Source organism: Sorghum bicolor, chromosome 2 (genome assembly GCF_000003195.3).
Source record: "Sorghum bicolor cultivar BTx623 chromosome 2, Sorghum_bicolor_NCBIv3, whole genome shotgun sequence".
Classification (NCBI taxonomy): domain Eukaryota; kingdom Viridiplantae; phylum Streptophyta; class Magnoliopsida; order Poales; family Poaceae; genus Sorghum; species Sorghum bicolor.
In genome coordinates this window covers 159,906-183,702 of record NC_012871.2, presented here as the reverse complement: position 1 = coordinate 183,702, position 23,797 = coordinate 159,906, and the positions used below count along the sequence as shown (strand labels likewise).

Below are 23,797 nucleotides of genomic sequence, written 5' to 3'. Positions count from 1 at the left end.
AGGCGGCGGCGCGATCTGATGGCGGCGCCTCGAAGCCGGTCAAGTTGACCTCCGAGGGCACGCCACGTCGCAAAGGTCGGTGCCGGAACTGTGGCATCTATGGCCACTGGGACCAAGACTGCAAGCGCCCGAGAAAAGACAAGAAAAAGGAGCAGGCTCCGCCGGAGGCCAACGTCGCTGTCGGCGGCGGTGATCAGGTGGGTGCACTAATGTTGGCCACGTGCGACGTCGTGCACAGGTCATCACAGTGTGTTCACCTGATGGAGGAGAAGGTTGTACCGGTGGACGTCCCTACTGGTGTCTGGGTGCTCGACACTGGGGCGAGCAACCACATGACAGGATCGCTGTCAGCACTGTCACAGGTTGACAGCAGCGTTCAAGGGACAGTCAAGTTTGGAGATGGCTCCACCATCAGAATCAAAGGTATGGGTTCAGTAATTATGCAAGATCGAAATCAGAATCACAAAGTTCTTACTGAAGTATACTACATACCTGAATTGAAAAGCAACATTGTTAGCTTGGGCCAGTTGGAAGAAAAAGGGTTCAGATATGTGGGAGAAAATGGGAAACTATGTGTTTATGATCAGGATCGTACCTTGTTAATCTCTGCACCTAGAATTGAAAATAGACTGTATCTGGCTAAGTTCAGTTTGACACCTCCAGTTTGTCTGCTTGCACAGTCTGAAAATTTGTCTTGGCTTTGGCATGCCCGTTTTGGACACCTGAACTTTAGATCATTAAACATGTTGGGTGCTAAGTCAATGGTTGTTGGGATGCCATGTGTCAAGGAGGTGGAGAAGGTATGTGATGGATGTGTCCTAGGTAAACAGCATAGAAAGCCATTCCCACAAGTGTCAAACTTCAGAGCAGGAAAAGGGCTAGAATTAGTTCATGCAGACCTATGTGGGAAAATAACACCAGAGAGCATTGGGGGAGCCTCCTATTTTCTGTTGGTGGTGGATGACCACAGCAGATATATGTGGATTGAAATGCTTAAGTCCAAGGACCAAGCCTTTGAGTGTTTCAAGAAGATCATGCTAAGAGCTGAGAGTGAGTCTGGTGAAAAATTAAAAGCCCTGAGAACAGACAGAGGTGGTGAATTCACCTCAAACATGTTCTCAGTTTTCTGCAACAATGGTGGAATCAAGCATTACACCACAGCCCCATATACACCACAGCAAAATGGTGTTGTGGAAAGGAGAAATCAATCAGTGGTGGAAATGGCAAGGTGTCTGTTGAAAGCCATGAGGGTTCCATCAGTGTTTTGGGGTGAAGCTGTCAGAACAGCTGTATATTTGCTAAATAGGTGTCCTACTAAGGCCCTAAGTGGAAAAACACCTTTTGAAGTTTGGCATGGAAAGAAACCAGTAGTGAGTCACTTGAAAGTATTTGGTTGTGTTGCAAATGTAAAGAAAGTTGGACCTGGTGTAAATAAGCTATCTGATAGATCTAGCAAGATGGTCATGATAGGCTATGAATCAGGTACTAAAGGGTACAGATTATTTGATCCTTCCTCCAACAGGTTGGTGGTGAGCAGGGATGTCTTATTTGAAGAAAATGTACCCTGGGACTGGAATAATCCACAATGCAGCACAGATCAGCAAGTGACAGATTCATTTGTTGTTCACTACGAGTTGTCTGACCAAAATCTGACAACAGGCCAAAATGCAGAAAATGCTGGTACTCCAGTTACAGCTCAAGGGGGTGAGGCACCAGCAGATCAAGGGAGTAACGTGAGCCACAATCACTCACCTAACTCCCCAAATGCTCCAGGATCCAATGCAGCACCAACTATGCAGTATGCAACTCCACCAAGCCAACATTCAGAAGACACCTATGGTGGACCACTCAGATTCAGAAGACTCGATGATATTTTCGACAATACAGAAGAGTTGGAGGAATATGAGTATAGTGGAGTATGCTTACTGGCAGCAGATGAGACAGTCAGTGTGGATGAAGCATTGGAAGAAAAATGCTGGGTTGAAGCAATGAACAGTGAATTGAGGTCCATAGAAGAAAACAACACTTGGTGCTATACTAATCTGCCAAAGGGTCACAGAGCCATAGGTTTGAAATGGGTTTACAAGGTGAAAAGGGATCCAGAGGGTAATATAGTCAAGCACAAAGCTAGACTTGTTGCAAAAGGCTATGCTCAAAAATATGGAGTGGATTATGAGGAGGTTTTTGCTCCTGTAGCTAGGCTTGAAACTGTCAGACTCATGTTGGCACTTGCTGCAAGTGGAAGATGGGAGGTGCATCACATGGATGTGAAGTCTGCTTTTCTTAATGGTGAGCTACAGGAAGAGGTATATGTACAACAGCCTCCTGGTTTTCAGAATTCCAAGCAGCCTGGAAAAGTTTTGAAACTGTCAAAGGCACTTTATGGCCTGAAACAAGCACCCAGGGCTTGGAATGCCAAGCTGGATCAAGAACTTGTCAAGCTGGGGTTTTGCAGAAGCAGTGAAGAACATGCAGTCTACAAAAGAGGAAGTGGGATTAACTTGCTGCTTCTAGGAGTGTATGTTGATGATCTAGTCATCTGTGGGCCTGACCAGAATAGAATTCATGAATTCAAGCAACAAATGAGCAAGACTTTCAGCATGAGTGACTCGGGACTGCTGAGCTATTATCTGGGAATGGAGGTGAGGCAGAAGCCTGGTGAAATAACCATTTGTCAAAGAGCATATGCAGCAAAAATAGTAGAGCAGTGTGGAATGACTGGTTGCAATCCTGTGGATACTCCCATGGAGCAAAATTGCAAGTTAATACCTGGGAGGCCTGAACTAGCCAGAGATGTGACAAAGTTCAGAAGCATTGTGGGAAGTTTGAGGTACTTAGTGAACACTAGACCTGACATTGCCTACTCTGTTGGAATGGTCAGTAGGTTCATGGAGTCACCTACCTCTGAACATTGGGCAGCTCTGAAAAGGATTGTCAGGTATGTTGCAGGGACTACTCAGTATGGCTGCAAGTATACTTGCAAATCACTGTTGAACCTGAAACTGCTGGGGTACTCAGACAGTGACCATGCTGGTGATTTAGAGAAGAGGAAGAGCACATCAGGTGTAGTATTTTTCTTGAATGGAAATGTGATAACCTGGACCTCACAGAAACAAAGGCCAGTGACATTGTCGAGTTGTGAGGCAGAGTATGTTGCTGCAGCTGCAGCAGCCTGTCAGGGTGTTTGGCTGGTCAGACTCATTGCAGATCTCACTGGTCAGAATCTTCAGAAGTTCAAGCTTCTCATGGACAGCAAATCTGCGATTGAGCTGAGCAAGAATCCAGTGTATCATGAAAGGAGCAAACACATTGACACACGCTACCACTTCATCAGAGAGTGTGTCGCTGATGGGATTGCAGAGGTGGACCATGTTGGCACCGACAGACAGCTTGCAGATATCTTAACGAAGCCTTTGGGAAGGATCAAATTCGTTGAAATGCGTCAGCAGCTGGGAGTTGGGAACATGTGTCACGATTAAGGGGGTGAAATGTTGAACCCAGAGTCTGTAATCGTGTCAGTCATTTAGGTGTGCATTAGGTGTTACATTTTTATGTTCAGCATGTTTGTAATTAGCGTAGAATCCTGGGTGCGTGGCGATTGCACACGCACTCACCAGGACCGCGTCTTCAGGGCCATCTCCGCCATGGCTGGCACGCCGTGCATGTCGCACGGGCACCGAAAATGACGGCGCACCGTGCAGCGCCCAACCGTGGCGGAGGGAGGCGATCCAGGCCTACAAGGCCGAGTTGAATGCACAAACAAAGCTGCGCGTTCGCAGTAAACTGAAACGGTGCTCTCTCTCTCGTGTATCGCTCGCTCGCCGCCGTAGTAGTTTTAGTTGACGCGGTCACCACTCGCCGGTGTTCCGCCTCGCCGGGCTCCTCGCCGGAGCTGCGGTCCCAACAAGAATCACAACAGACTGCCTGCCGCTGCCGGAGATCAATTTTCACCAGGAACAAACTCTGCTTCATTCTTTCACCGGAATCCTTGCTTTTTCTCTTCAATTTTCAGTGCCTTAGTTGATTTCACTTGGTTAGCGAGTACATACACTACTATACTTTACTGCAATTGCAACAAGCTATACAGATCCTCCATGCCACTTTATTTGGCATCTGCTAAGAGAGCAACCAACTTCTGAATAACAACAGCTTTACAAGGCTTCACTTCAAAGAAAACAGCCTAACAAGGCACGAAATGGCAGGCTCAATCTGAGCAGCAAACTTCTGATGATAACTAATAAGGGCTTGTTTGGCACAGCTCAACTTCACCAGTAAAGCTATTTTTTTAGAAAATAGCTTCATGAGTGACTTTCTAGATGAAGCTGAGCTGTTTTGGAAAAAATGTTTGGCAAAATAGCTTCACCAACTACTTCATACATAGTTGAGAGAGAGAAATGAGGGAGAAGCTGCAATAAGCTACTTTTTTCCAGCTTCATCCAACTTATGTATTTGTGAGAGGAGGAGAAAAACAGTTTCACCCATGAAGCTATTTTGGAAATAAGTGTTTGGCAAAAAAAAACCCAAGCCTCCAGCGACGGACCTCCGCTTCGCTCCGTCAGAAGCTCGACCAATATCCTAAAGTAAATTTGGAACAACTTAAGAGGGAAGTGAGATGCATAGAAAGAGTGCGTGCGGCAAGCGGCAAATAGTGGCGCCAACGTCCAAGCCATTCGAGTTGGCAAGCATTCAGCTGCCATTGCCAGCCCCCACCCCCGCGCTTTCGCTTTCATTTTTTTTTGACCAACTGCCAAAGCCAGACTGGTATTGGATGAGATGGGCCACACGGTCCACAGCCAGAAGCCCGCCAGCCGGGCCATGGCAAGCAGAAGCAGCCTGATCGTTTAAGCTGATATGAGTATCTACCAGTTATTCATGTTAGAAATCGAATTCTCGGATTGCTCACAAACACACTCACAACACAAGAACAAATGCATAGAGGGGGATGGAGAAAGAGGGAGCTTTTCATTTTTCATTCACTTCTTTCTTCATTGCTTACATCTGATGAGGATCACCTCATATTTATAGAGGATGCAATGTGTGTGAACCTCTTGACTTTCTTTCCCTCTCTCCATTAATTTGGCCACACTCAAAGTCTTCTATTCATACACTATTCTTAGTCTTTGTGAAGACTTTGATTTTCAACACTCCCCCTTGGCCAAATTCATGCTATGTGTATGCCTCGTCAAAAACTCCCCCCAAAACCCAGTGGGAAAAAAGGGTAGGAGAAAAGAGTACATCACATGCACCACCTATGTTGCACCTGTTGCCTCGTTAAAAACCTTGCATGAGAAAACCCTTTGGGAAAAACTCATCAAGGGAAAAAGAGTACAACAGTTGATATTTGGATCGGTCTTCAGGACCAACTCGTGATCTTCAGGACCACGGTCATGGATTATGTCTTTGGGGCTGGTCTCCCCCTAAACCCTGCAACCCTCTAAGCCGCCTCACCTATAGAAGCTAGAGGCAGGTAGAGATTTCATGAAAAAAATTCGCGATGTTTTGCATGACCTTGCTTGCCGGATATTTATCTCCTCGCTCTTCTGGAGCTCATGGGGATAAAAGAATTTTAGAGCAAAATGCTTTGTGAGATTGCTCCTGACATAACCCATGCACATCTGTGCAACACAAGCCACATTATCTCCATAGATAATGGTGGGGGTGTCGGCGACGTTCGAACCACATGACTTCTGGATGTGATTGATCATTCGTCGCAACCAAACACATTCTCGTGCAGCCTCGTACAGAGCAATTCTCTCTGAGTGGTTGGTCGATGTGGCAACCAGGGTCTATTTCATAGACCCCCAGGAAATGGCTGCTCCACCAAAGACAAAACCAGTCTGTGATCTGGCTTTATGCGGGTCGGAAATATAGCCAGCATCCACATATCCCACCATGGTTGGAGCTTGGTTCTTCAAGAACCATAGACCAAGGTCTTGTGTACCTTTTAGGTACCTCAAGATAGTTTTGACGCCAACCCAATGCCTCCTGGTTGGGGCAGCACTATACCTTGCCAACAAATTCACTGCAAATGCAATGTCAGGTCTAGTGTAGTTTGCAAGGTACATCAGTGCTCCAATGGTGCTCAAGTATGGAACTTCGGGTCCCAATACTTTCTCATTATCGCCCTTGGTTTCGAATGGGTCCTTATCCACTTCTAGGGATCGGACTACCATGGGGGTCTTAAGAGGGTGGCACTTGCTCATATTGAACCTTTCAAGTACCCTCTTAGTATAAGTGAACTGGTCTACAAACACTCCTTCAGGGAGGTGTTTGAGCTACAGGCCCAAACAAAACTTGGTCTTGCCCAAGTCTTTCATCCCAAACTCTGCCTTGAGGTAAGCCATTGCTTCCTCAATGTCCCTTGTAGTCTCGATGATGTTCAAATCATCGACATAGACAGAGATGATGCAAAATTCATCATTGGATTTCTTTATGAAAACATAGGGACAATCATCATTACTGATGTAACTTCTCTACAGGAGAAAGTTACTCAATCGGTTGAACCACATCCTTCCGGATTGTCTCAACCCATACAACGACCGCTGCAGGCGGACGCTAAACATGTTGCGATTTAGATTCGGTCTAGGGATCTTGAGCCCTTCAGGGACTCTCATGTGGATTCCCGAATCAAGTGACCCGCACCAGTATGCGGTCACAATATCCATCAACTGCATTTTTAAGTTTATGTTAGCTGCCATAGGTGTCAGATATCGAAACGTTATGCCACTCATAGGAGAGTAAGTTTCATCATAATCGATGTCGGGTCTCTGCGTGAACCCTAGTGCCACCAGCCTCGCTTTGTGCCATGTTTATTCCTCTTCAGGAGGAAGACCCATTTACATCCTTCAGGGATGACTTTGGAGGTGTTGGGACTGCAGGCCCAAGAAGCCTCTCTTTCATAAAGCGAGCGCAACTCTGCCTCAATTGCGGCTTTCCATTTGTCCCAATCTGAGTGCTTCTGGCACTCTGCCATGGACTTTGGTTTGGATCCGGATCCATTGAGCCAACAATTTTGAGGCAAAATATGTGTCGACAATGGTGGTCTTTCTATAATATGACTCTCCTGATTCCACATAATTAGTGGTGATCTCCTCATGATCGTCCTCCCACTCATCATGATTTCTCATAACGATTGAGTTGGGGCGTTCCGATCTTCCAATGCGATGGTGCGCACTCGATGCATTGGGATTTCCATCTTCGGGATGGTGTCCTTCAGGGACCTCCTCAACTTCAGGTTGAGTTGCCACTTCAGGGGCATTCTCGACTTCAGGTCGAGCTTCTTCAACTGATTCTTTAAATGATGCAAGTGACTCAAGACCTTGTCTACGTGGACGTCTCCACGGAACCTTGTCTGAGCACCCAGAGGTCTCCCCCTCAACCTAGGATCAGGATGGAGACAATAGAGTTGGTAACCTTCAGGGATACCCGAACTCTCTCTGGCACATTTACTACAGGTAAATGTGGCCTTGTCATTTTTCTAATCAGTGAAGGCATTTGGCAGCTCATTTGTAGTAATTTGCAAATGCATACTTTTCTGAACTTCTGGTCCAGATTTACTAGTGTGTGTGTGTAGAAGGAATGCCTTTATTCCTTTTCATGCAATTTCCCGGCATTCTTCTGGATGTCTCTCTCTCCCTAATGCTGGGAAATGCAATCAGCGTACCGAGCCTCATGAAGATCCCCAGTCATAGGCTCATACATCCCAACTTCTGGTGAGGTTTCTTTGGTGTACGCTGATATGGCGATACTGGCACATATATCGCATAACTTATGCGCAGATGGGAAATACTTTCTTTCTCACACACTAGCCATATGGGGGATGTGCAGTTGACCTGAGTTGGATAAATTTTGCAGTATGCAATGTTGTATGGCCCCAACTGCTGGTTGGCAGCCTTTGACTTTGCAGCAATGGCCATACATTATCCACTTGATCCTTTTGATCAAGGACTCAACTAGGCCTCTTTGTGACTCATCCCTAATCTTCAGGAGGGATTGCCTAGTGATCAACCTTCCCTTTGCACGTGCGGTGCAAATAAAATCTTTAGGATTAGGGAAGTCTTTATGGCCAATAGAATTATTGATGATTTTCTCATCATATCCAACCCAGGATGACCCAATTGGTCATGCCATATTTTTATTCCTCTAAAATAATATGGCTCTCATCGCAACATATCTCTTAGTGGGATTATGTACATGCAGTACGAGCCCGATGAAGGGAATACATCCACCACATACTTTGGATACTTATGGGAGAACTAGTGCGGCACTTCCGGTGCCCATGATATGAACATTGCTTCTGGCAATGGTCATAATACTTCCATTTCCTAGTCAATGTTTGGAAATATCTAGTTTCCCTTAACATTATATTGGTGGTGTCACTGTCTGCAGGACAGGTTTCCGCTTCAATCATATGGGCTCCCACCAGGTATGAGAATTTGGAGATTTGGCATATGTTCAAAGGCCAAAAACCAACATACATAACTTATTAAAAATGCTCTATAGGAGCATGCATGGCCATCACTCAACATGCCATAAATGCTCTTTAGGAGCATGAATGGCCAAACTCAATTGGTGTATGTGGACATTTCATTGCGACTAACAAGATATCTCAGGGATTAGCAGGTCCCTAGATATATCACAGAAATCAGGAGAAGGTTATCCCCACTCACATCCACTTGGATGTTTTCACCATCTCTTTTCACGGCGACAAATGTGTCTTCCGCATTTCTGAGCTTCATGCTCAGTGGTGAGGTGGGATTTATGTTGACTCTCCTTGTTCTTGCTTTTGGAAGAACTTTGGCAGAGATCAACTAGGTGTTTTAGGGGCACGACAATTGTGGAACCCATGTTCCATGCCTCCACATCTAGAACAGCGATCCCGCTGCTAAGATGTTCCACCTGTGACCTTCTCAAATCCGCTTTTACCCCTTGGGATGACACCTCTTTTCCCTTCCATTTTCCCTTTTTACGGCCCTCTTTGTGGTTGCTAGAATTTCCAGCAACGCTAACATGTGCTTCGAGCACAGTTGCCGTGCAGAATGATCGTTCTTGAGAACCTCATTCTATTGTTTTTGTAATCAATAGTACCATTATCAGCCTATAGTACTTCAGGTACTTATATATTGCTGATATAGTACTATGTTGTCGGGATGGAAGGTATAAAAGAGTTTCCCTGATCATATTTGCGTTAGTGAACTTCTGGCCACATAGACGCGGTCTAGAAACAATCTTGTATAAAGCAGAGTCGTACGCTGTTACAGACGTACAATATCTAAAATGTAAGACGATCCAGTCATATTGACTTTTGTTAGTTTAAAGCGGTCCTTCGGGGACGGCTATGAAACCATTGGATCATCCTCATTTATATATTCAGACTTCAGGTCTGAGTGTAAATGGTATTGCAAAGAATGCAATCCCTCTGCTTTATCAAGTATTGTGCACTCACCATTGTTAGCTTCGGGCTAAACAATGGTATCATCGAGGCACCAGCCGTCGAGTTTTCATCTCAACGTCAATCTCCAAGTGAGGTAGCTGCTGTCATTCACAACTAGCTTAGCGAATTCTATTTTCGCAACGTCCGACCAATGACTAGTGAATGTCGGTTACGCGTAATCTTCAGGATTACGATCATGTGTAATCTTCAGGATCACACATTCTTATATAGTCTTCAGGACTATATTTTCCCAAATATCTCATGCATATAATCTTCAGAATCATATGCGATTCTCATAAATACTTGCATAAATATGCGAAAATTAAATGACTGTAAGAACGTAAATTGCAGTAAATAAATATGACTTGTAGTAATATAAAACTTGCAATAAAATAAACAGTCATGTCATGTAAGGACTTCAGGCCTTAATGATTTTACGGGTTTCTGGCCACGTAGTGGTAAGACATGGTGAACTGCAGGTTCACTACTTATTGTTTGCGGGCTTCGGATCATATGTGTGTGGCTTTTTAGTCTCTGTATATGGACCAAAAGTTCGTGGACACAAGACTTCAGGCCTTTGTCTAGCGGCTTCAGGCCGTCTAGATAAGTGGTCCAGTGCACATAGATCAAAATAAAAATACCTTTGATTGTAATCTTCAGGATTACAATTCGGTGTAATCTTCAGGACTACACTTTTTATTTCCCGCATGTAATCTTCCAGATTATTTTCCAACTAGTATTGCAATAAAGTAAATATGTATAATTTAAATGCAATAAATAATTGCGGGAATAATCAGTAATAATAAAGAAATATAGCGAACTTCGGGTCGCTCATGTTTCACGAACTTCGGGCCGTGCATTTATATATTATGGTGGACTTCGGGCCACACATATTTCACGGGCTCCAGGCCGTGCATTTTTGTGGACTTTGGACCACTATTCTGCGCAAATAATAACTAATATGCGCAACCCAATTTTAATGGGCTAGATGGGCCAAATCTATCTTTTATGGGCCGGCCAGATTGACCCAATCAACCGTGGCCGTCCATCGCGATGGACGGCTCAGATTCGCCCAAAGGACATATAAATGGGAAGGGTAAACCCTAACCCCATCCATTTCCTTTCCCCTCTTTCTCTCTCTTCCTTATCCTCTTCTTCAGGAAGATAGACAGGAGAGGAGAAGTTGGCCATGGAGGCCATGGGAGGTGCGGCAGGGGGCGCGGCCTCCCCGGCGGGCGCGCCGGCCAGCGAGGGGGCGCGCGGCCCTCCGTGCAAGCGAGGCTAACGGGCTGTCCAGGGGTATGCACCCCCCTGGCGGGTTCGTACTTGGCGGTGGCAGGGGCGCGGACGGCCATGGCGCGCGGCTCCTGTGCTGCTTGCCTGTGGCGCACGCGCGCGTGGCTCACAGCAGCTCGCGGCCATCCCGACGGTCGGCGCGGGCACTTGGGCCAGCGGCGCGGCTCCCTGGCTGCCGACGTGGGCGAGGTGACCATGGGCACGCGGCCCCCTGGCGGCGGTTGGCGCGACGGCGCCGCGGCTGCCCGGCTCGCGGCCCGGGCGGCGCAGTGGCGCGGCCTACGGCCGGCCTGGCGCGACGGCGCGGCGCCCGCGGCTGCCCGGCGCCCGGCTCGCGGCCACGGCGGTGTGGCCTCGGCGGTGCGCGCGCGCGGCCTCGGCGAGCGGCTCCGGACGGCCTGGCCGGCCAGGGGCGCGGGCGGTGCGGTCCGGCCAGGTGCAGGGCCTCAGGTGGCAGCTACCAGCGTGGCTACTGCGTTCATGCCCCTGCAGGGGGCAGGTTCGCTGGAATCGCGCGCACGTCTTCCGGACGGCGGCGGTCCATGCTGCTCATCTTCAGGATGGCAGGGGTTCATGTCTACGTGCTCGTGTTTTCGTGTGTGTTCTTGTTCATGAACAAGAAGATATAAGAGTGAGCACCGGATAAATCGATTTCTTACCTTCTTATCTTTTAGCTCGGTAGAACTCGTGCTGATAACGTGTTAGAAATCGAATTCTCGGATTGCTCACAAACACACTCACAACACAAGAACAAATGCACAGAGGGGGATGGAGAAAGAGGGAGTTTTTCATTTTCATTCACTTCTTTCTTCATTGCTTACATCTGATGAGGATCACCTCATATTTATAGAGGATGCAATGTGTGTGAACCTCTTGACTTTCTTTCCCTCTCTCTATTAATTTGGCCACACTCAAAGTCTTCTATTTATACACTATTCTTAGTCTTTGTGAAGACTTTGATTTTCAACAATTCAACAGTACCTTTTCCAATAAAAATACTTTCGTCATGATTTATCAGCCAAACGAACAAAAAAATATTCATTTTTTCTTCCTCATTTTTTAAGAAAAATTTGTTTTTCCTCCCTCTACTCCGAAATCAGACAAACCATCTTCCTCAACTTTTTTAAACTGTGCATTTTACCTCCCTAAAGCAGTTTTGAAGACGGTTTTGCTATAGTGAACGATGGTTTTGCTACCATGATAGTGATTTTGTCTTTGTCTTTTTTTATTTATTTCAGCTAAATCTTTTAAAAAATCATAGTAAATCACAAAAGAATCATAAAATAGAAAATCTAATTTTGTTGGACTCAACATAAGTAGATATACACAACAAATATATAATATAGTACGCTTTAGTATAAAACTTTTGTTACGAAGGTTTTGTATTTTTCTTTTTTATTTATTTTAGCTAAATCTTTGAAAAATCATTGTAAAGTACAAAAAAATATAAAATAGAAAATCTATTTTTTTAGACTTCACATAAGCATATCTACACAGTGAACATATAATATGTATGATTTAGTATTAATTTTTTGTTGTAGTTTTAGATCCATGCTTTCATAGTTGTAGTTTCTATAATTAATTTTGTTGAACTAAAGTATACCATATTATATATTCACTACATATATCAACTCATGTGGAGTCCAAAAAAATTAGATTTTATATTTTATGTTTTTATGTGTTTTACTAAGATTTTTCAAATATCCAGCCAAATAAATAAAAAAAAAAGAAACATTTCTAGCAAAAACTTTGTACTAAAACATACCATATTATACATTCACTATGTAGATCTACTCATGTGGAGTATAACAAAATTGAACTTTTTATTTTATAATTTTTCTATGATTTACTATAATTTCTCAAAAGTTTAGCCGAAATAAATAAAAAATAAAAAAATACAAACCACTATCACTAAAGTAAAACCATTTTTTATTATAACAAAATCGTCTTAAAAACCACTTCAAGGCCTTGTTTAGTTCCAAAATATTTTGCAAAATGTGAATAGTACCAATTTCGTTTGTATTTGACAAATATTGTCTAATCATGGACTAATTAGGCTCAAAAGATTAGTCTCGTCAATTCCGACCAAACTGTGTAATTAGTTTTTATTTTCGTCTATATTTAATACTTTATGCATACGTCTAAAGATTCGATACGACGAGAAATCTGAAAAGTTTTGCAAAATTTTTTGGGCACTAAACAAGGCCCAAATAAGCGAACAGCTTCGTAATAGTTCACGGAGTGGATGGACAAAACCAAAGCAGATGCAGACAGTAGGCACGGGCACTGGGCACACCGCACACGCCTTCCTCGATTGCCAAACCAAAGCAGATGCCGACGGAGTGATTGCCAAACGCAGTGGCACTGCCCGCGTAGTGCTGCGTGCTCTAGCCACGTCAGGCCGGAAATAAAACAAACTGTTCTATCTATCTATCTATCTATCTATATATCTATCTATCTATTTATCTATATTATTATTATTATTATTATTATTATTATTATTATTGATTAAAAAATACATATAGCATGTTGGGAAGAAATAACAAAGGAAGCTAAGGTCATGCTATAGGGTCATGGGTTGCCGACAGCAGTACAGCACTGAAGGCACGGCTTTTTCTCTAGTCCTGCCCTTTGTTCTTTTTACAACCTACCCCTTGTTTCTTTGGTGTCTTCTCCTATGGCCTTGTTTAGGCCTTGTTTAGTTGTATTCTTTAAATGGATACGGTAATATTTTTGCTTCTATTTCATAAATATTATTCAATCATAAACTAACTAGACTCAAAAGATTCGTCTTACAAATTACAGACAGAATGTGTAATTAGTTCTTTTTATCTATATTTAATGCTCCATACATGTGCTGCAAAATTCGATGTGACGGAAAATCTTAAAAAAATTTACAAAAATTTTTAAAAATAAACAAGGCCTTAGTTTCACCCAAAATTCAAAAAAACTTCAAAATTCTGCATCACATCGAATCTTGTGACACATGCATTGAGTATTAAATATAGATAAAAATAACTAATTATACAGGTTGTCTGTAATTTGCGAGACGAAGCTTTTGAGTCTAAAATAACTTAGTGGTTGAATAATAATTGTTAAATATAAACAAAATTGTTACAATATCCAAATTAATTTTTTTTTTGGATAGGTATAGTTATTGTGTGTGTCAGTGCGTGTGACAGTAAGAGAGAGAGAGGAGAGGAGGTGAGCATCAACTTTTGAGAGGGGGATGGCGAGAGGGCAAAGGTGGTGGTGGACCAACCTGAACCGGAGGAGGAGAAACGACGAGTAGTCCACTTCTCCGGGACCGGACCGGACCGGACCGGACCGCGAGAACGGACGGTAAACGAACGAATGAAATTCGTTGATTGTGTATGTACATCCAATCCGATACCTGTCTGTCTCTAAAAGCTTCAAATCTTTAGTTAATTTTTAATTTTAACTAATTTTATAGAAAAAAACATCAATATTTATACGGTAATGCTCCTATTCGGTCGTCCGTCCGTGGCGGACGGACCCATTAGGTCGCGCCGCTCAGGAATCTCCTCGCACCGACCCACCGAGGCCCGGACCGGATATGGCTCGTTCTCGTCCACATATTCCTAACCGCAAACCGCTCTCTCTGTTCTTCGTAAAAAAATCTCCGCTGCGACTGCTATAGTGTCGTCCTCTCATCTCCTCTCCTCCCTCTATGGATCCAGCAGCACTCCTCCTCCACATGCGTCTTCCCTCAAGCGGGCGGTCTCCATGACGTCCCCTCTTCCCAATCTATGGCGTCCATGGCCCTTTCCCGCATTAGACTAGATCTGGCTGGCGAGCTCGAGAACGTCACTGACCCTCCCCTACCCCGACCGACAGCGTCCTCCCCAGATTCGGCAGAGACTCCCATGACCGACGGCGGACATGGTGGCGGTATGCGAGCGCACACTATCCAACACCGCACGGATCCACCTCGCCCATCACGGAAGGGGAAGCAGAGGACGCATGCGTCGGCGCATGTGCCCTCATCTACCTCGCATTGTCAGTAGGAAGGGGAGAAGGGGAGGCCCGCACCACAATACTTCCCCATAAGGTAGGTTATGGCCGCGCGTCGATGTTGCGTTTCAAGTGTTTCTGGACGTATTTCAGGCATGTTGCAATAGCATGTTTCGAGTGTTTCAGAGGTTTCATCTGAATGTTGCAAGAGTATTATTTGGATGTTGCAAAAGTAGATCGAGATGTTGCATATATTGCAATAGTTGTACATGTATGTTGCAATTGTCTATCTCCAAAGTTTTATCTATTTTTTGTACAAGCACTTTTGCAAGTGTTTCAAACGCATGCCTCAAGTGTTTCATTTGACTTTTTTTTGCATATTACATGTGTTGTGTCTGAATGTTTTAAAAGCGGATTGTGATGTTGCACATGTTAATGGTGTTTTCAATTGTATATCCTAAATGTTTTATCTGTTTTAGATTTATGTTGCAAAGGATTTATTTGGATGTTGTAGTGGGACCCACCTACCACACCCACATACTTTGCAACTGCTGGCTCTAGTGCATGCGGGTGGAACAAAGGAGCGCGAGCAGCAGGCACGGGAAACGAGCGTGGGCGCAGCGGCAGGCACGAGAAACGAATGTGGATGCAGATCGAGGCATGCGCGAGAAACGGAGTGACGGAAAACGAGCGCGGATGAGACCGAGACATACGCGAGAAACGGAGCGACATGGGCCCCCAGATAAAATAGGATTACAAGTAGACGGGCGCGCGGGACAGGCCTAGCTGATGCGAGCGTCCGGACACTAGCGCCCAGATCGGACGTCCGGGCGCTAGGAGTTCCGATATTTATAACATAAAATAAATATTTTATGAAAAATATATTTTATGATAAATTTAATAGTATTAATTTGGTACTATAAATCTTAATGTTTTTCTATAAATTTGGTCAAAATTCTAAAAGTTTAACTTAAAACAACTATAGAAATTGCAGCTTTTAGAGACAGATGGAGTATGTATGAGCATTAAGTATAGGTTAAAAATAACTATCTAATATGCATACAACATTAAGTATAGATTAAAAAATAATTAATTACACAGTTTATATGTATTTTGCGAAACAAATCTTTTTAAGCATAATTAGTTTATGATTAGACACTAATTTTGGCTAACTATTTAGCTAGTTATTCTGATATGGATATATATATAGAAAAAGTAAAAAGAGAGAGTAGTTATTAGGGAACATATCTATTTCACGTAGTTAAAGAATACAAGAGAAGTAGATTCAATTACACATATAAAAAAAAGATTATATAAAGTAATCTTTGTTTTGTTTCCCACTTTCACGGAGCTAGCGAGACCTTGCAATTGGCATTGCAATTTGCATTGGTGATTGGTCCCCCGGTGGAGCACGGGCGGGCAGCGTCTAGTCCCCCTCCCCTCCCTTCCCTCATCAAAAGCAGGGAGAGGAGAGGAGAGGAGAGGCTCACCCGGCTACTCTTTTCCTTTCCCTATCCATCATACCCCTTTTCTTCTTCAATCTTGGTCACTACTCCGCCTGCACTGCACGCCAAGAACAGTCCCCGATTCGATTCCAAAAAACCCTAGGCTGCTGCCTCATCAAGAGCAGAATCTGCGATTCCCCATTCCCTTTACAAAGTTGCCATTCATTCACTGTTATGTTACATCAGCCTGGAGAGGGAAGAAAGCAGCACAAGAAATCCCTTGTCAACATCGCCAGATGAGATCCATCCATATGCGAATGCCATCAGCAGCAGCATCAAGCTCCTCCTAAAGTAGTAGCATTTTTCATCTGATTCATCTCTCTTGCTATCTCTCTCTCTGCACCTTCATTTCTTTCATCGCTGTCTGTAACAAGTATCCACGGCTGCGATGGCAATGCAGATGCCGCTTCTCCCCTCCCTCACCCTCTTCCTCTGCCTCTCGCTTCCGCTGCTGCTACCACCTCGCACCGCCTCCGCCGTCTCTTCTTCCCCGTCCTTCTCCCTCGACTTCTTCCCCGCCGCCGGAGCCATCGCGCAGCTCGCCCTCTCCGGCGCCGCCACCGCCAATGCCACCTCCGGCGCCGTCTCCATGCCCATCCCCGGCGCGCGGGTCCAGTACAGGACCCCCATTGCCGCGTCCGCACTCAGGCTCGGATTCTCCACCTACTTCTCCTTCGCCCTCCCTTCCGCCCCCACCTCCTCCCTCGCCTTCTTCCTCACGCCCTCCGCCAGCTCCGCCTCTCGCACGCCCCCGGTCCTCGCTCTCGTCTTCTCCGCGCGCTACATCCGCCTCGACCTCGCCGGCCGCACCGCTCTCCAGACGGAGACGCACCACCCCGTTCCCACCACCCCAAGCCTCCAGCTGCTGCACCTGCACGCCTGGATAGACTACTACCACACCAACTCTTCTTCTTCTTCTTCCAATCCCGCCACGGACACGCTCCACGTCCGGCTCGCCGCCACGCGTGTCCCCACCGCCACCCACCACCCGACCCCGCCGCTCCTCTCCTACCCGCTCCATCTGCCCCGCGTCCTCCGCAGGGGCCCCGTCCTCGCCGGATTCCGGACCTCCTCCGGGAACTGCACGCTCTTCACCTGGGCGTTCCGCGCAGCTCCCAACCGGATGCACTCCCTGCCGCTCAACCCCGCCGACCTGCTCACCACGCCGCCGCCAGAGCGCGTCGCCAGCGCCCGCGCCCCTGGCCCCGAACGCCGCTACAGCAGCCCCTGGGGCGCCGCGCTGTCCCTGCTGCTCGCGGCCGCCGCCGGCGCAATGCTCACCTTCATCGTGCTCTTCCTCTGGTACTCCGTGTCCAAGCGCCGGCCCGTCGCGCCGGTCGAGTACCCCATGCACCCCTCACACCTCGTCTACGAGAAGATTGTGCTCGTCGGGGTCAAGGACGACGTCGCGGTTGCCGATTCCGCCGGGAACAAGTAGATGCTACCACCACCACCACCGAAACCACGCCTTCTGTTCTGCTGGTAACATCATCCAAGCAAGTAGATGCTATGCTGCCTTTCAACTTTTTTTCTTGCTGTATTTTTTTTCCACTTCACTAGTTCACTTCTGCTGCATTTGAAATCGTGTTGTAATTACTAGTACTAGTAAAGTAGTAAGTACCATCAGCCCACCGTGGTGGAAACTGCAGATTTTGCCTCCCAAACACAATCGGGCAAACTCTGCACTTTCCACCCAAATTACCTCCAATTAGCTAGCCAGAAGAGTGCTTCTTTTTGTTTTTGTGATCTTTGTCCCTATTCAAATTGTATCACCGTTGGTACTGATGTATTTCCTTTCTTGCACTGATGCTGCTTAGTAATTTGCTTCTGTACTTGCTAGTTGTGTTTCACTTATCTGCTCTAACAGACAAAACTGATCTTTCTTTTGCTTGCATATAAATGCATACTAATCTTCACCATATATTGGTTCAATCGCCAATTCACCATGGCTCTGTATTATACTGCTTCAAAATGGTAGCATTCTTCTGCCTCGCTACGTATCCTACACTGTGGTCACGTCATATGTTACATTAAATAAGCACATCCATAAATCACAGTAGGGCTCTTCTTTTCTCTCCTCATTGGAGACTCATGCATTACATGTTTCTCTATTCATATTCCTTCTGCAAGACCTCATCTGAGAGACATAAACTCCAAGCTGCTCCGTCTTCTGTGGTTCATCAACATCTAGTTTCAGCCTACTAGTAGTGTTTAGCTTTTGATGTAGGGCTCCTCCCCGGCTCCAGCTCCGGCTTCTCTAGACGAGCCCTACCAAAAGTTTTGTAGGAGGAGCCAAGTAAAAAACAAAGGAGCCGGAAGAGCCCCTCAGGAGGAGCCCTGCCAAACACCCCTGTAGTCTCAAAGCAGCACCAACTCCAAGTTTGACCATGTTGATGGATCTCCCAAGTTGCCAACAAAGTGGGGGTAAAGTCCAACTTGGAGCAAGGGACCTGCACTTTATATTCTTGGATAGAGGCCAAAGATTTGATTTAGACTTCTTTCGGTTAGCCAAAGTGACTTTGCATTATGATACCGTATGGGTGGAGACACAGGACTATATATATGTTTTTCATAGTGCTGCTTTCAGTTGGGACTTGGGGACTACAAAACAGAATATGGAATCCATAGTTGCTCTTACCTTTTTCATGTTTGACACCTGAATTTTTCGGATCATTGTGGCCTCATTTAATGCTACCAAATTAGGGTGCAAGTGCATTTTGATTGCCTTTAGTTAGGATAATTGCGTTTTGGAACCAGATGCTGCTAGTAGTGGACCAGAGATATATGTATGTTATATACTCTATAGTGTCAGCCAGTGGCGGATCTAGTGTAGGTGCATGGGGGTACAGCTGTACCCCCAAAATTTTTATAAAAAAACCTAAGTATGTATATCTATAAAACATTATATTTCTAAACACTTTATCAAATATCAATATCTTAAGCTTAAATGCTCATCTAAGAGGGAAAACAACCCGTGCATAGCATAGTAGCACTCTTTCTTCTACAACCTGGAGCCTAAATAAACCAGATAAAAATTATAGAACGAGTTATGAGAGATAAATATATAAAGTTGACTCTTTTTTCTTTCCAAATCATCATTATATTATAGTTCTTTTGTGAAGTTTGAATCTCGATCTTGTTTAATTAATTTTATTTTCTTAGAACGGTCAAGGCATTACAAGAAATAGTGATTTTAGCTTTTTTATGGACTACACAATAAAGCACAAAAGATTTATTTTTCCACTTTGAATCACCCAAAAACTAATATGCTTATTATCAAGACCTTGACAATGACTATCTTTGTATGAATGTTGATGAATTGTATCCTTAAATTCATATACCTAACTATTTATTGCTATTCGGTCGTCATCACTATATCATTAGCGAATTGCATCGCTCAGATCCGTACCCCCATGTTTGAAATCCTAGATCCGCCACTGGTGTCAGCTGAGTTTGGTCATCATTAGTCATTAGTCTTGACAGCTGTTATACAGAATATTGTACATTTGTACAAGAATATATGCATCAGTTGGTGAAAATCGTTTACCTTTTAAATGATGTGCTTTCGCACCATGGCATAATGAATGCTATAATATTCGCTTTGGCCTTTGTTGTGAGAATCACATTCAAGCTCCAGCTATATCGGGGTACCCAAAAGGAACAACCTTCTCGCCAGTCATTTTATCTCGGGTTAAGAATATGGGAAAACACGTTTCTTTCTAAAACAACAGTGCTTTGGGGAACTTGTAGAAAACAGAATATGGAATCCAGGATTGCTCTAATGCTCTTGGCTTTTTCTCCTCTTTTCTTTCTGTGGAAATGTCTCCAGGGTGGAGAGATATTCGTGACCTGAATTTTTTGGTTCATCGTGGCTTCACTCCATCCTGCAAAAATAAGGGTGCCAAAGAGCTTATTTGGAACCAACAGTCGACCAACAGAGTCCAGGTGAGTAGCTGGGTTGACTTTCCGCTAGGAATTAGGATGATTGCAGTTTGGAACCGGATGCTGCTAGTAGCGGGCAGGGATTGCATGTTTTATATTTTATATTGTCAGCTGAGTGTGGTCATCATTAGTCATTGATCTTGACAACTGTTACCCAAGATATTGTACAAGAGTGCATCTTTTGGGAGAAAACTGTTTACCTTTTTAATGGTGAATTTTTGCACTATGGCACGATGAATCACCACAACATGCAAAATGATGTAAATTGTAATGTTTACTTTGGCCCTTGTGTGATGGTCGAAGAGCTGCAGCTGCACAGCTGCACTACCACATAGCGGTTTAGCTGCACTGCTGCAGGGGCTTGAAGCTGAAGTGATTACTGATTAGAGCCATTGAAGCTACAGCCTCCGTGATGCTGTATTTTTCACTGTTCTTTTTGGTGGGCTGGTTGCTATGTGTTACTAGTCACTCTGTCTGGAAAAGAATACAATTCTAGTGAGGTTTTGAGTCAAATTGTCTTAATTTTGACTAAGTTTATATAAAAATATCAATATTTATAATACCAAATAAATATCACTAGATTTATTTTGAAATATATTTTCATAATACACATGTTCATTGTCATAAGTAGATGGTGATCACAAGTACCATCAGCTCACCATGGTGGAAACTGCAGATTTTGCCTCCCAAACACAACAGGGCAAACTCTGCTCTTTTTGTTTTTGTGATCTGTCCCTAATGAACTTGTAACACTGTTGCTACCAATGTGTTTCCTTTCTTGCACTGTTACTGCTTAGTACTCCTAATTTTGCTTCTGTACTTAGTTGTGTTTCACTTCTCTGCTCTAATGGACAAAACTGATCCTTCTTTTCCTTGCATATAAATGCATACTAATCTTCACCATAAATTGGTTCAATTGCCATTTCACCATGGCGTCGTATTATACTGCTTTGAAATGGTAGCATTCTTCTGTCGCGCTACATATCCTACGCTGTGGTCAGGTCATGTTAGTATGTTACAATAAGTTTGAGCACATTCATAGATCACAATTGGGCTCTTCTTTTCCCTCGATGGAACACGAGGCATCACATGTTTCTCTATTCATGTTCCTTCTGCAAGACCTCCTCTGATAGACATAAACTCCAAAAGCTGCTTTGTCTGCAGTGGTTTATCAGCATCAAGTCTTGGCCTACTAGTAGTATTAGCGTCTGATGTAGTCACAAAGCAGATCCAGCTCCAAGTTTGACCATGTTGATAGATCTCTCTCAAGTTGCCAACAAAGTGGGGGTAAAGTCCAACTTGGAGCAAGTGACCTGCATTTCATATTTCTAGATAGAGGCCAAAGATTTGATTTGGGATTCTTGCCAAAGTGACTTTGCATTATGATACTCTATGGGAGGAGATACGAGGACTATATATATGTTTTCCTAGTGCTGCTTTCAGTTGGGACTTGGGAACTACAAAACAGAATATGGAATCCAGGGTTGCTCTTACCTTTTTCTTCCCTTTTCTTTCTGCTATAATAATTGGGCACCTGAATTTTTCGGTTCATTGTGGCTTCATTTCGTGCTGCCAAAATCAGGGTGCAAGTGCATTTTTCCAACCCACGAAGTTCAGGTGAGTAGCTGAATTGCATTTAGTTAGGATTGTTGCCTTTTGGAACAGGATGCTGCTGGTAGCGGACTATGCCATATACTCTATAATGTCAGCTGACTGTGGTCATCAGTAGTCATTAGTCTTGACAGTTATTGTACAGGCTATTGTACATTTGTACAAGAGTATATGCATCTGTTGAACAAAATTGTTTACCTTTTGAATGGTGTGCTTTAATATTTGCGTTGGCCCATGTTGTGACTTTGGGAATCACATTCAAGCTCCAGCATGGATGAATGGATGAGAAAACAACAGTGCCTTTTGGGACTACAAAACAGAATATGGAATCCAGGATTGCTTTTAGCTTTTTCTTCCGTTCTATTTCTGTACAAGTGTCTCCACTCTCCAGGGTGGAGAGATATTTGACACCTCTAATTTTTGGTTCATTATTCCAAGCGCATTTTTGCAACAAACAGTCGACAAACAGAATCCAGTTGAGTAGCTGCTAGTACCCTGACCAGAGATTGTATGTTTTATATTCTACAATGTCAGCTGGAGTGTGGTCATCATTAGTCATTGATCTTTTTGTTTTGGAACTCATTAGTGATTGTTCTTGACAAGTGTTTTACCCAGGATATTGTACGAGAGTGCGTCTGTTGGGAGAAAACTGTTTACCTTTTTAATGGTGACTTTTTGCACTACGGAATGATGAATCACCACAATATGCAAGATGATGTAATGTTTCCTTTGGCCCTTATGTGCTGATGATCCTCTTTTTTTTGAGAACTTATGTGCTGGTGATCGGGAGAGCTGCGGCTGCACAGTTTTAGCAACAGTATCACGTAGGTGTTTAGCTGCAGCCGCAGCGCCTTGAAGCAGATAAGAGCCATTGATGTTGTATTTTTTTTCCCTCCTGGGTGGTTGCTATGGCTCTTCCAAACTACAAGACGTTATAATTTTTCTTAATATGTACATTTTACTATATAACTAGATATAGTGTCTATCTAAATGCATATCGAAATCTATATATCTCGAAAAAAATGTTTTATAATTTGAAATAGAGGGAGCATTACGCTGGTTACGTATCTTTCAAAAGAAAAGATCTCGCGTGATGAGTGGGCATCTGAAATGAGTCAAATATTCCTGCCTTGATGATGGATGGGCAGCCACTAGTGAGCCCTGACTTTGGTAAATGCTGCTTTTGCAGGATGGGCTTTCTTGATCCTGTGCACTGCAGGCAGGCATGATACATGAATATATATTCATATGCCTATTGCTATTGGTGACGGCAGTCTCACCTGTGACTATGACCTGGAGAAGTCTGAACTACGTACAAGTGCACATCACAATCCACATATGATCGTCTCTTACTTGTTTATCCTATTTATTTACTTGTGCGCATGGATTCTCTAACTTTGTTAGTTTCAATTTCATCTAGTCGTCATTTCTTTTCTGTTTTTACCTTTTTGGACCATTGAATCCGATTGTGTCAAGAAAAAAGATTCCTTTTTGCATGCTTATATACTAGCATTTATATAGACAGTATGATATGGTATGTGTTCGAGAAGGGAATTGATTAGAAAGTGTAATACGAGTGTTTAAATTGGCTCAAACATATGTAGTTCAACACCCTTTCTTTTTTGCGAAGATTTATAATATGAAATAGAAAGTTTCCTTTTTCTTTTCTTTGCTTTTGGTTTGTCATCTTGGGAAGTACTAGAAGTAGCGATCAACCAATGAATGGGCTTTGCTGTTTCATTCAGTTTTTTAAGGGAGAATGGACTTGTGGCCGAGAAATGTAACTGAAGCAGGTGATATTTTGGTGTGTGTTCATGGACCTGAGCACCGGTAATGTCATGCCTTTTCACAACGTATCTGTTTGATGATATTTTCTTTTTTTATAGGTGGCACTTTGTCCTGATCTCTCTTTTATCTCTCGGTGCTTCAGTGCTTGTGTGCGTGCGTTTTCTTTTATTTTTTTAAAAAGGGGGGGGGGGGGGGGGGGGGGGAATACTATATAGGAGTATATGACTTATTATTTAGTTAGCATACT

General features: G+C 44.0%; 1 protein-coding gene across 1 annotated transcript; it reads left to right on the top strand.

Annotated features, from left to right (window-relative positions):
• Positions 16,132 to 23,264, top strand: LOC8054485. The gene is made up of 2 exons (XM_002461245.2): positions 16,132 to 17,691; positions 20,039 to 23,264. Exon 1 carries the CDS (start codon positions 16,598 to 16,600, stop codon positions 17,645 to 17,647), a length of 1,050 nt encoding a protein of 349 aa, XP_002461290.1. The 5' UTR covers positions 16,132 to 16,597; the 3' UTR covers positions 17,648 to 17,691; positions 20,039 to 23,264.